Genomic DNA, 13785 nt, shown 5'->3' with positions numbered 1-13785 from the left:
TATAAAACATTAATTACGATTAAAAAGAAGAAAACGAGTAAGAATTTCTACTTTAGATCTTGAGAACTTACGTAAAACATTCGTTTATATTCAGCATAAGATCAGGAACAATACGATGTAATGAAAAAGTGCATATATTCTTTGAAAAATATGTTGATCGACTAACATTGAATACGAGGGATAATGGATCAAAAAAATGAGATTGTAGTATTCAGAAATAACTTGTAAAACCGTAACAAAAATCGATGGATTTAGTAGGTTTATCAAACTATTTCATTTTTTGTTTGATATGCTTGAAGAAAATTGTTTAATGGATCTTTGGTTATTCACTTTATAAGCAAGAGGAAAAGTAAGTATAGGTAATTTCTTGACGTGTCGCGTATGATTCACGATAGAGGAAATGAGACGGCGACGTGTAATGTAATCGCTGACAAGAAAGGTCCTTTAGCGCGGCTGAAAGTAACAGAATAATTGAAGAGCTCGAATAAAAATGGATTTGACATTCCAGGTACAATTTGTGCTACTGTACATTGTTAATTTTCACTTATTTTCTTGACATTTTAGCCGGGGAGAAACACTGCTACAATTTAATTCTGCTGCAGCTAAATCAAGGAAATAATACGAAAATTGCTCGCGCTCTCTTTCGGGGGGGTCTTCGGGTGATGCGGAGAATTTAATTGATGGCGACGTGATAATTATCACTTCTTTTTGAAGCACGCAAGAGCGTTAACGAAACATGGCCAGAAGAACTCGCTTTTATCTTGTCCGCGTCGTTGCAAGTCCATCTGAAATTAAGGACAAGGATGGATTATCGGCATCAATTATTATCACAATTAAATATAAATAGAAAATGTACGATTAATTTTGCAGCGTAATTTTCGGACCGTATTGCATTTTACGTTATCAAATAATTTCTATTACGATTAATCAAAAGTTAATACCGAATTCGGTACCATTTGATCATCCGCCACAGGAAGAATTTCCGAGTTGGCAGCTGGCAAACGATGCACCAGGGATTTTCTTATACCTTTGCCGCCGGTTGAATCTTTTCCCTGATGATTAACAACCTTCTGTAGAGCCACCATCAATTGATCGAACAATAGAGCCGCTCTTTTGGGCGCTACCTATGACAAAATCAGAGCGATTTGCAGGATGCAACCAACTCAAGTCATACATTTAATTTATTACGTTAATATTTTATTACCTTTTCTTATTTTATCTAAAAAAAAAAAAAAAAAAAAAAAAAAAAAAAACATTTAGTAAATCGGCGTCGAGTTTGACGTACGCTATCGAGCGTACTCGGCGAGAGAAGGACAGAATTCAATCGACCTATTGCCGTCTCACTCTTTTACGCGGTTGTCTCTTTCTATCCAAAGGCTCTAATGGTCAGTCTAATTGCGGAGCCTTAAGCGTGAGGACGTGTCTTAAACCGCTCCGCGATTTCGCGTATTTTCGACCGTGGATAGCATAATCTCGCGTACGTATGTACAAGTGCCGAACGTTTTCTGTATCCTACTCTCCTCTGTTGTTAGTTTATTTGTTGTTCTGCGCTTTGTTTTGTTCCTCGAAAAAGTGCTTCGGAACGACAAGGTTACAGTCCCGAATTGCACTGCGCGTTCGGCGTTACCAACTCATCTCCTTCAGCGACTTCCGATTCAGCGTGTTCCAACGTCATCGCCAATGTCAGAGCGTGAAATCTTGGTCGCGACTAATTTCGGGCAAGTGATTTTTCCGCGGCGGAAAGAAAGAGCTCAGCTGTTCTCTTGTATCGAGATCGAGGACTAATATCGTGAGTGCAAATTACACAATGTTCGTCGCGCTTCTTAATTTTTATCTACCGTCATTCTTTCGATCGTTCGTCTCTCGAGTGATAGCGATAAACGCAGAGCAGGGTAACATATATTGTCAATTTGTAAACAAAATATACACATTAATATAATGTATTTTTTTTTTTTTTTTTCTATCACGGCAATGTAATTGTTAGGCGTTTACCGTATGTGTTTGTTGAGTTTGTCTTACATTAGAAGTTAACGCTAGAACGAAAGATGAATCGACGATAAAAATAATGAGCGCTCAAGAGAAACCAAATGAGATTAGAGATACGCCCTGATGCTCTCTTTGCCTTTTAGTAGGTAAAAGATAAGGGACCGGAGCAAGAAACGTTACGAATTTCAGTGCTGTCGTTATCGAAATTATATCTTGATCGGGATCGTGGCATTACCAAGATGAAGAAAGAACTGAATCCATTAGTTAACGATAAGACGGAATCTTTTTCAACGAAACAAATAACGATTTTAAAATCACGGTCGCGAGTTTCAAGTTCCATCTGACAATGAGAGGAGGAGCAGGCCTCGGATAGGCATCCTGCATCGGCGGAGCAACTTTTAAGTAAGTATAAATTAAAAAACAAAAAAAATCTTTCTTTTTATTAATCTCATCAACTATCATGTCTAAATTAATTTTTTCTTTTTTCTGTTACAGTCATCAGGCAGAATTCGACAACTCCGCTGATGAAGCTCATGCAGATTGGGTAAGTCGCATCATTTTTTTTTTTTTTTCCGTAGTTTATTTGGTGGTAATTGGGCTCTCTTAAAAAATAGCGCGCGCGTGTCCATTCTTGTAGTAAATATAAAAATTAAAATTCAGCACATTGATAGAAACGATTGATATTCTTAACTGTTTCAACTTATTTCTCGCGAGCTGTACCGTTTTGCTTTTCTTTGGCTTGTGCTTTTCTTTGGTTTCTGGCTCGACGTCCGCGAAATCAGTTTCCCGTTCTTTTCTTTTCTTTTCTTTTCTTTTCTTTTCCGGAGCGAATCTGTATCACCACGCCTTATCAGGATATTACGCTGCAATCGCGATTCTCTATATAACAGATTGAAATAAATTCCCGAAGCAACTCCCTCATCTTTTTGCTTTGTGAACACACTTGTTCTTTCACAAACGACGATTGACTTCTTCCTTTAAGTCAACCCTTTTATCGCACGCTTATTTTTCTTTACGTTTCTCGTAAATATCACCCTATAAGCTAACCCTCGATTGCATTTACTTCATAGTAATGAGAAAAAAAAAAAGACATTTGTTTCTAATCAAGCGTTACAAAATTATATTGATATACGTTATACAAGTTTACACCATATACACCGCGTAAAATTTTTATAACGCGATTATAGCTTTCCGATTATTATAACGAAGCGGGAGAAGAGAGCGAATGAATTGGATTATCTATTACTACGTCGGGTTCTCTCAAACTTGTAACGGCGCAGATCTAGTTAGCTCGTCCATCGCGTGCGTGGCTGTCCTTGATTAATGGGAACAATTTTAGATACGAGTTCGATACCCGCAACATTTCCCGATTTTGCAATAAATTAAATCCTCACTTTCAAAATTTAAATTTAAATATATTCCATCCCCGGTAACCGCGTACTTGCGCTCGGCTCTCCGCGGCAAAGTAATTTAGATTTTTATTTAAATAAAGAAAAAAGAAAACGGGGCGGCAAACACAGGAAATCTAAGATACTTTGTACACCTAGAATACCTTGTGCTCCTCAAATATTTATTGCAATTCTTGTTCGCAATTTTGCTGCGTTGCGCAAAAGCAAACAACTAGATTGGCATCTGTGATAACACTGAAATCTGCGCTCTGTGCTCGCGTTTGTTCAAGTAAACAATCGTCTTCTGTAATATATTTCATTACAGTTTGTCGCGGCAAACAATCACGGTCTTATAATATGTTTCATTACACATCCTGCAGGCGCGCACGCCAACCCGTACATGCACGGCACACATAATGATTAGCTTCCTAGTTTATTCATCTCGTTCGATTTCCCGAAGGGTCGGCGAACACTTTTCCTTCTTTTCATTACGTTTCACGGAAAATTGTTACCCACGCAATCAAGATTTAATTCAATTAAGATTAGTCTCGGGAACAGTTTTGTAAGTGGGCTTGAAAAACGTAAAACGCACCCCCGTTTAAAACACGCGGTGCCTGATTTCCTCAAAGGAGCTATCTGCATTTAAATAATTTGCCACGTTGTTCTTACGCAATTCTTCTCATTGAGCTACAGTTTTAAACGCGTAATAATATACTATCTGCGACACCTTCTCGATTGAAAGATTGTATTAATAATTTCTTACGAAATGAGGCAAAAGTCAGGCGCAATAAAAATCTTTATATAAACTCGTTGCGTTCTATCAATAAAAAAAAAATATTTGATTTTTCCGATTGATAAGCCGAGATATTCGCATTACATATACCGTCGCATATGAGTATTCCGTCAGTATCGCGCAACTCTAAGTGCTCTTGAAAGCCGCTCGTGTTATTCAAAGTTATTGCTGCGTTTAAAAGTTAACCGAATGTTTTAATTGACCGTGGCGCGGAGCAATTTAATGGAGAGTGATTTTTTAAAAGGAAGAAACGCATCGATAGTCATTCGTAAAAGCGATGAAAACGGGAAAAGAAAAGTGGAAACGATTGGCTGCGGTTGCTACATCAGACTGGGCAATCAACGTTTAATTGCGACATTCATCAACACTTAAAAGCATTATCGGCGGTATGGAATTTATTATCACGTCACGTATACGAGACGAATGCCGAATTAAAGAGACGCGTGGAAGAGAAAGGGAGAGAGAACGCATTTTCGCATAGATCCTGATATACATATGTATTTATTCATATTTTTATCGCCTTTTACGAAACGATCGCGGTAGAGAGCGATAATCAATTTTATTTCGTTCGGGTGGAAATAAAAAATTTGACTAGCATGCGTTTTAATAAACGCATTGCAGTGTTACAGACGTTCACGTAATGCAATTTAATTCAGTATAATTTTTGTCGCCAACTTATCTTAATTCAGGGACGTTTCTACCGTCACGGGGAAAAAAAAAAAAAAGAGGATTAAAATCGCTGGCGATGAACATGCCGGAAATAGAAATCTCAGAGTTGAGCGTCCGATTTATATTTCGTAGATTTCTAACGCGGTAGAAGACAAATAGTGAAATGAACCAATTTCTCGAATGGAATACGGAAATTAAAAGTAAATGGAAAAAGAGTCGCATCAATTGCAAGTACGCATAAAATGCGAGAAAAGACTCGTGAGATCTTTCGTAAATATTCACGTTAAAAAATACAGCGCGTCGTTCACTTAAAGAAAAAGAAACGAATCTTACTTTTAAATAAAAAAATCTGCGCTACGTTGGGATGGAAATTAGGAATGCCGTTAGTCAATGTATTTTGAAAAATGTAACGTTCAACGAGCGACAATAAAGATGGGATATAAAAACAATATTAAGCACAATTCTAGATCAATTGTATAATTTAAAGTTTGCGTTTGCTAAAAAGAAAAATTAATAATTGATGAGAATTAATAAAAGAAATACTATTAAAAACATATTTTAGAGATAAAAAGTGTTTACGTTATTCGATTAATTTTTATATGTATTTTAAAATTACACATTCAAAACATTTTGTACGTATTTTTTTGAACAAAAAAGAAACATTTGTTTCTAAATACTTACAGATCGTTATTCCGTTACGTGATCTTTAGAAGAAAGTACAACGAAATTTGAAAGATGATGAAAATTAAATCTAAGGGAGAAAGGCAAGAATTTAAGCTTTCGTTTACAAATTTTAAACCCATCGAAGAGCGCCAAGTATCACGTTAATATACAAAGTTAATAGTTTATTAAAGTAACAACTTTAAACTTAATCGCGTAACGTGACAGAACCGTCTAGCTAGTCTAGTATAAGCGATATTGTAATATTAAGTGACGTATAACGAAATAAGTGTTTTATAACGTAAGAAAGTAGTGCTTTGTGTTGAAATTTAGAACACATGAGGATATTATTATTATACTATATTGTATGATTACGTCTTTCAAAATAATTATTTAATAATTATGTGAGATTACATGAACGAAAGCAACGCGATACGGTACACAAATTAACTTTTATTTTTAACAACAAATCCACTGGGTGCGTTTTACTGTAGGGATACGAGAAAGTATTGAGTGAATCCGTTATTTTTTTGCTTTTTTTTTTGTTGCTAAAATACACGTGCTCGGCCTGCGACCACATATGATCGAAAGTGAAAGCTCGCAACTTTTATTTGGTCAATCGATGAATAGTTTATTAACTTTTTCCATGTCGGAAAATAAATGTTATTATCCGAGATAAATGTACTTTATAATAAAATAGTTGATAATAAATCGCGCTATTGGAAAATCTAGGGTTTGCGCGGTCGCGGAAGTTGAAAATGATTTTTTTTTTGTTAGATTTATTGCGACGTGGATGCATTAAAATATTAAGAACTCGATTTGATACGAGTGTACATATAACAAACAGGTAGGGTTTGACGTAAGGTTTTGCTCCCGAAAACTGTGGGGTAGGCAATGAGAATACAAGACGAAAAGTCATATAAAAGCACACGTGTTTCGCGCGTTTGAACGTACCTTACGTACATTTCAAAGTCTTATTCCAATCCGACGTAGATCCCTTGGAGAAAATATATATATATATATATATATATACACACCTTTGCGATTCCTAATGTACATATTACCACTTATATAGCTGCTTAAAAAGTGAAATATATTTATTTGAGGAGAAAGCTGTCGCAAAGGGCGATCGTTTTTGCCGTATAAAAAGCGACTTTCTTAAAAAGAGAAGAAAGCTCGCTTCGCGCTTTACGAGGAACGAGAGTGAGAGAGACGTCTCTCCGAATCTCTCCGGTAAAATAACCATAAACATATTTACGATCTCCAAGTCGCTATTCCGAGCCAGAATCAACCCACATTACCGATGCAATAACGGGACGATCGCCGAATAATATTTTATTGCCGTTTTAGCCAAACATTTTTCCCTCGGCGATTTCGCGTGAAACGAAATAGATTTAACGATGATTAGAGTCGTATTAGCGTTAACGTTATTACCGATCCGCGAAGAAAATCATGAAGGATCGGTCGATTTCTGAACAATTTGTAACTGTCTTGGATCGACGTATTAATCCCGATAAAGCCCAGGACGATTAGTGGCGCATAGAGATAAAATTTATTACCGCGCCAACGAGACGCGGCTTTTCTGCGTCATCGCGCATCCTTCCTTCGCCGTTAGCAGCCGAGGCAGGAATTAATTGAAACGTATCCGAGCCCAGGCTGACCGACGTGTATTCGAGCTCGAGCGTTACAACTTGCCGAGATACGTATGCGTGACAATGCTACACGCAAACTTGATCTCGTGCTCGATATTCAAAATTAATATTAGAATCCCATCCGCGCCAGATATCGCCTCCTGGGACACGGTTCTTTTTACGATAACTTTTTTCCAATTTAGAACGATTTAATTAAAAGAACATTCCACGTTGATAGGTATATCGCGATTCTATAGAGACACGTAAAAGTCACATAAATCTCCTCCAACGGGTTAATTATTATTATTATTATTATTATTATTTTATTAGTTGTATGCACGATTGCGCACGAGTTGCAAACACATCGGATCTCGATCTTGTCGTTTGCAGGAATAATTTCAAAAGTTGACCCGCGAATTTTCCACCCGTGGGTGTACTTTTTAAAACCCGGCGATAAGAGAACCGCGGCAGGTGAGGCGATGAGGATAATTTTTTTTTTTTTTTTTTTTACGTGTGTAACGTGAGGTGGGAGACTTTAATGCGTGAAATATAATCGGACGTCTTGAGTTGCGCTCATTCGACTATTTAGGGCCACGCTGTGTCTCTCTCTCTCTCTCTTTCTTCTACTATTGTCGCTCCTTCGGATACTGATAGGGTGCGATTCAAAGCGAGAATAAGGGTTATACCGATGCGACTCGTAACTCGGAAACAATACGGTGAAACTTGAGCAGAAATAGCGAAACAACGGAGGGAGGCTGCGGCTCTTGACACTATCGAGTTCTCTATAACTACTACTACGCGTACATCTCATGCGTGACAAGTTTCGTTGTGAGAAACATTGCTTGGCTCGTTTAAAATGTATATGAAATATACATGTAATGCATTCCAATTTATTGCATTTGACAATGTTGACTTTTTAAATATTTAATCTTTATTTTAATTCGTATGCTTTGACTTGAAATAAAATGAAAATTTTTTTTAAAAGAAAATTTATTTTATGACGGCGAAATGTAAAACAGTCTAAGAAATACGCAATGCATTTTTATGTTATTCCTAAGATTACCACGCGATATATTCTTCGTCATCAAGAGGGATGTTTTAGATTCGTGGATAGTATCTGAAACGGCTCGCGATATCTTCGTGCATATTACCGCAACGTAAATACCCCGCTTTTCTATGGGAAATATAAAATTCTTCTGCCGTAAAAATGTGTCGTTTAATCGTTTCACAATTTTTCTCGTGTTTTCATGTATTTTTGACGCGATAGTGACATCAGCGGATAACATTTCGATAAGTTACGCGCGATTTAATTAACAGGTCTTTCCCCATGCAACCCCGAATTAATTACTTTGACACTTGATACGACCAACTAATTAAATATATAATTTACACTAATCAGATCTATGTTATCTATGTTATCAAGTTGTCACGTATTAAATTACAGTAACGAAGTTTGTCCAACGGATAGTGTTCTTTTACTGTAAATCTGACGCTGTGGAGTAAGTGGAAATTTCATTCTTTTGCGTAATTAAACTTGCCATCCTATTCCTTAAAATCAAGAGTTGATAAAAAATTTTTTGAAAATTTATCAACACTATTTTACTTTTAAAATATCAGTATTTTTCTGGGAAAAAAAAAAATTCTGTTTTAATTTTAAATTAATTTTCTTTAAATTTATCAGAGTTCTGTCTTATATTTGTTAATAAACTTGTCACATTATTATTATTATTATTATTAAAATAAATTTTAATTACATACTTAACTTTGAAAATTTCAATTTGCAATAACGTTAGCGTTACAACGATGTAGCAGCCGACTGAACAAAAGAATTAATACACAACCAGAGAATTCATCCCGCGTTACACGAAATGAGAACTAATCGAGAAGGCGGCGATCACGGAAATGAAGCGCCGACAAAGTTGCGCGACAATGTGTCTCCGTCTAAACAGAGGGATCGTAAGTCGTAGCCGATTGAATTAACGAAGCGCGATTATTAGCAGGTAATGGAAACGTCGTCTGAGAAGTTAATAATTTCACGGAAAGGGGGGAGGGAGAGAGAGAGAGAGACCGAGACGTTTGTCGTTAAAACGATACATTGTCGCAATCAACTCCGCTCGAGTTTCTTCGATTCTTCAAAGTCATCTTGGCGCAAACTGTTTTCCTAGCAAACGCAACTTCGCAAACGCTTAGAGCCGTCTTGGTCAATCGAGCGTGAAAAATCCGCGATTAATTAACGCGAACCGTGCAGTCGAGAACTAAAGTGATATCTTGGGAGAAGATGATACAGCGGAATGTGATACGAATTAGCGTATACGTTATTTACGTTAATTTAACGGACCGTTGTTTTCCTAATTACGGATGAGCTAAGTGGCACTTTTCGTCGCTCAACTGGATCTCGATGACATTAAGACGTGAGCAAGGGAAATAATATTTCAGAATGTCCCGCTTAAGAGAAAATAAAGGCGAAATTAATTGCCATGTCGGAAAATTATCTAATTGCCGTCGAAACGCTGAGAATATAACTTGGCTCTTCTAGAGTATCGTTACAAACGGATAAATTATTCTCCATTTGCGATTACTTGCAAATGGAATAATTTTGCGTTATTCATTCTTCTCGGACGTGGCTTGTGAAATTAACTTTTCTCATGGTGGAAATTAATGTACTTTTACTTACAGAACAGTTGTATAAAATCTAATATCTTTTATTGTAGTTGTAAATAAATGTGTTTCGCGTCGCTGAATGTTACGTTACGTTACGTTACGTTACGTCGCATAATACTATGCGTTAAAGAGAAATATATTTGCACTAAGCTAAAAAAAATTTTTTATTAACAAAAAAAATAAAACATTTATAGCAGTATTAACGGAATAAGGAATCAACGAATCGAATTGTGATAAAATTATACGACCGAAGGTTCTCAAACGACTCTTTTTTTTCTTTGTGATATTTTGCGTGTTATTTGAAAACAAAACTCTTGTACCGTAAAAATGCGCTGATATTCGATATTCAATAAAATAAAATGAACATACACGGGACGTGAAAAATAAATGTGAAAAGTAAAGAATAGTAACTCGTGTCTTTGTACTCGAAACGTTTTCGAAAGATATTCGGTTTCAACAAATGCGGTTATATTAATTTTAAACCTGGTTCTGAAACATTTTCTCCGAGAAAAATTGTAAAAAAAAGCTTCTATATTATCCATAAAGTAAAGCTTGATAATAAAAAAAAATATATAAAAGTAATAATTTTAAGTATAACAAAATCATATTTTTTCTTCTTTTTTTCGTAAAATGTAATTCGCAGCGATGTTCAGGATCTTTTCCTAGGAACGGTGCGCGGTATTTGAATTGCTAAGATTAATCTTAGTAGCCGAGGTAAGTTGGCAAAAATGGTCCAGACTAGTCTAGAATGTAGTTTGCAGTCGGTTACGATCGTGAAATTTACAAATTGCCAACTCCCGTCAAAGTACAGCGTCGCGATACCGTAAACGCAATATTTTGCTCGTTAAACTGTTTGCGCGCTGCGACTTTTCAAGCGTGCGATTACCTGTAATCAAGATTCGAATCAATGCGAAACGCTAGCGTACGTAGGGGGCCAGTATCCGGAGAACTTTGTTTCTACGTCAGAAAATGCGATAGAAAGTGTCGTAATAAGGAAATTTGAGAAGCGTTGGCAAGAGAAAAATAAAGGTCATCGGATACTGAGGTGGAGAAAGAGAGAGAGTTAAAAGCGGTAGCCGTAATAGATGCGACATGTAAGATATGGATTCCCTGATATTCTCTTAAATTCAAATCCAAGTCGAAAGCTAACGTAATTACTAGGGAGGAAGACAACGGTTTACTCTTTCCTACAGTGAAGAAAATAAGCAAAGTCGTTAGTATAAAGTTACAGTTAATGGATATCCCCCGCATTTCTCCTATTTTTTTTTTTTTTTTTTTTTTTTTTCTTTATTGAGAAATCTGAAGAAACGACTTTAGATAAATTCTTGAGATTTTAAACCGCTCGAAAAGCTTTGAAGAAACAGCTTTCTATTCTACACGCTGATATAAGAATATAGAAATAAGAAAGTATATTTTTCACACGATACGATGCAACGCGGCGCTGTTACTTCTTAAAGAAATTACCAAAAAATTAAATAAAATAAAACACGAAAAAAAAAAAAAAAAAAAAAAAAAAGTATTCCTGTTTCATCTTTAAAGATAAAACTGCACGTAATTGGGAAATTCTGTTAGACGAGCCTTGTGGGAATGGGAAATGACAGGGCGCTAGCCGCGTGATAACGCGTATATTCAAAGAGAAATTTGGCGCGGGCTAAAAGCGGAAGAAGGATCCTTTACTCACCGGATACGACTCGTCGTATTTGAACGAATAGTCGGGATAATCAGGATCGTTAGCGATATCACTCGTAGTGCTCCTCTTCCCGACGGCACATCCGAAACTCCTGGTGATTATCAGCACCATGGTCACCACGATCAACGGAATGAAACGGACGCCCATATTAACGGCGTGCGATCTCGAGTCCTGTCGTCGGATGGTTACGTCGTCTTATTCCCACGGCGATAAGGCCGTCTCGATTTACGACATGCGGGGGTGGATTTTCGGGAGGATAAAATCGGCTCGATGTATCGATATATCTGGTCGCCTTCTCGAGGATGAAACACCAAACACCGGAAAAGATAAAGACGCGGTCGTGGCTGATGGCTCTCTCGGTCGATCGGCCGCGACGTGGCGTACCTCGAAGTGGCACCGATCCCTCAGCTCGTAGCTGGGACCACCGACCGCCACACTAGGGGTGTCGGAAACCGGCGATGCTGAAGGACGTACGTCAAGGGATGCAATGTGACGGTGGCGGTGGGCAGTCACGCTCCTATATACTTCGGTCTGCACGCGTAGTACCATCACGCAGGCGCCGGTACTTCTCTGACGCTCGTAAAGAACGCCAAGTTCACCAAGAGAAAAGTATCGAATGACGAAGCACATTTATTTAGCATTTCCATTTCGAAGCTGCGATGTACGAAAATGGGTTCACTTGGTAATAAAAGGCGGCGTGCCAAGTTCCGGCCGCGAGCGTCCACTCGAAAGGTGTCCTCTTGCCTGCTGCGCTTTCAACGCGGGGGTGCGCCTAGTTGGGTAAAAAGATAGCGAAGGCATAGGTCGGGGGAGTTATTTTTCTTTTTCTCCCTTAATAAGAGATAATTAGCCCGTATCTTCTTCTCTCGAGAATACGTACGTAGGTAATGAAGAAATAACAAGAGTGCGAGTGACATCGCTGTGTACTCGTTGTTCCCCCGCCCTTGTTCGTAATGAATGATAATTAAAAGTTTTTCTTTTCCTCAGGAAACCGCTCTCAAAACGAGCAAAGTTACTCGGGGAATAAAAATCGAATAGTGAAATTAATTATGCTCATCTTCTTTAATTTTCAATTGCAACACTCTGAATACTCTCCCCGCGAGCTTTATCGATAAGCCTTTTTTATTGCAAACGCTCTACGCGATAAGCAATCAATTAATTTAATATTACTTTTAAAATAACTTATTCTTTAATACAAGTATTTGAGGAAAAATTTAACAATCTCCAACTAAAACTAATTGACATTATATTTCCTTGGGCGTATTTTGTTCCTGTAAACTCTACAATTAATCTACACAAATATTATTACACAGAAATTGCAGTAATACAAGAGATTAAATAATAAATTCCCAACTTATTTTTTAATGAAAATTAATTGGAATTATTATATTTGCTGTATATAAACCGAATCCAAAGTCAAGCTGAATCAAACCTAAAGAAAATTAAAGGGTAAATTATTAATTTTCCCAGAAAAGAGGTAATAATTTATCTTGAAAGGTTATGGCTTTTGTGCTTTCGAAGAAAAGTAAAAAGTTTGTCATAAAAATTAAATTTATTTTACTTTTGCTCCGTCTCTTCACATAAATCATCCATGTCTTAATTCGTTACGTTGAAGCAACATTTTACATTTTTCTTTATAATCCACAATGAGACAAGTATATGTCTGCCTTCTCGAATTGTAAACGTCATTGAGATAATTTACAGAAATTGATCCTCCATGCGAGTCCCTTTAATTTACTGTTCGCATTTCAACAGGTACGGATTTTCTGACAGTTTAAACAAGTGCAGCTGGAATTAGAGGTGTCGGACTAGGAACAAAGTCGATGATCGAGTAGGGAAGATAACTCTAGAGATGGAAACCTAGTTTTCCATCTCTAGCCTTATTACTTAATTTATTTTCCGCAGCGTTGTACATTTCTTTTAAATTATTTCCGCCTAATGAATCCATAGCGCTTTCAGTCGTTACGTTGAAATTATCAATAAATTTGGAATACCCTCGAATGACAGTTTTATTCGTTATGTTTGCGCAATTAATTAGATTCGTTATATGTTTGTAATTATCGTATGTACTCTAAATAATTTACATCATTTTCTAAAAACTTGTCGTAAACTAAACGGCGTGAGCCGCTAAGATCCTGCGAATGTCCAAGTTGTACCTATATGTTTAATTAACCCTCTGACATTAGGAAATTAGGAAATGTCCGTTACTTTGAGGTGGCTGTGCGAACGTCCTGTCGTGCTGTAGCAGGGTTCTTGATGCGTATCCGTCTCTCATTAATGAAACAGACGTGGCGATGCGACGCGACG

The 13785-nt window shown here is 37.0% G+C and overlaps 1 protein-coding gene across 2 annotated transcripts; it reads right to left on the bottom strand.

Moving 5' to 3' along the window:
- Positions 1–79: 79 nt before the first annotated feature.
- On the bottom strand, positions 80–13001 carry LOC139108573 (uncharacterized). 2 transcript variants are annotated; one of them, XM_070666979.1, is made up of 3 exons: positions 11470–13001; positions 942–1124; positions 80–785 (listed from the first exon to the last, which is right to left on the bottom strand). In XM_070666979.1, the coding sequence occupies exons 1-3, from the start codon at positions 11623–11625 to the stop codon at positions 699–701; spliced, it is 426 nt and encodes a 141-aa protein (XP_070523080.1). In that variant the 5' UTR covers positions 11626–13001; the 3' UTR covers positions 80–698. The 2 variants fall into 2 exon arrangements, with proteins under 2 accessions (XP_070523080.1, XP_070523081.1); XM_070666980.1 differs by having other exon boundaries at positions 954–1124; positions 11470–12998.
- Between the last annotated feature and the right edge of the window lie 784 nt (positions 13002–13785).

The sequence above is a fragment of the Cardiocondyla obscurior genome, linkage group LG15, assembly GCF_019399895.1.
Source record: "Cardiocondyla obscurior isolate alpha-2009 linkage group LG15, Cobs3.1, whole genome shotgun sequence".
NCBI classification, from domain to species: domain Eukaryota; kingdom Metazoa; phylum Arthropoda; class Insecta; order Hymenoptera; family Formicidae; genus Cardiocondyla; species Cardiocondyla obscurior.
This window is presented reverse-complemented; position numbering and strand designations above follow the sequence as displayed.

Bases quoted from the DNA above. Each gene is read 5' to 3' on its own strand.
- LOC139108573 (XM_070666979.1), bottom strand. From the start codon at position 11,625: ATGGGCGTCCGTTTCATTCCGTTGATCGTGGTGACCATGGTGCTGATA. The intron at 1,125-11,469 runs GTGAGTAAAGGA...ATTTTGTCATAG, and splicing joins AATACGACGAGTCGTATCCG to GTAGCGCCCAAAAGAGCGGC. The intron at 786-941 runs GTATTAACTTTT...CCTTAATTTCAG, and splicing joins ATCAAATGGTACCGAATTCG to ATGGACTTGCAACGACGCGG.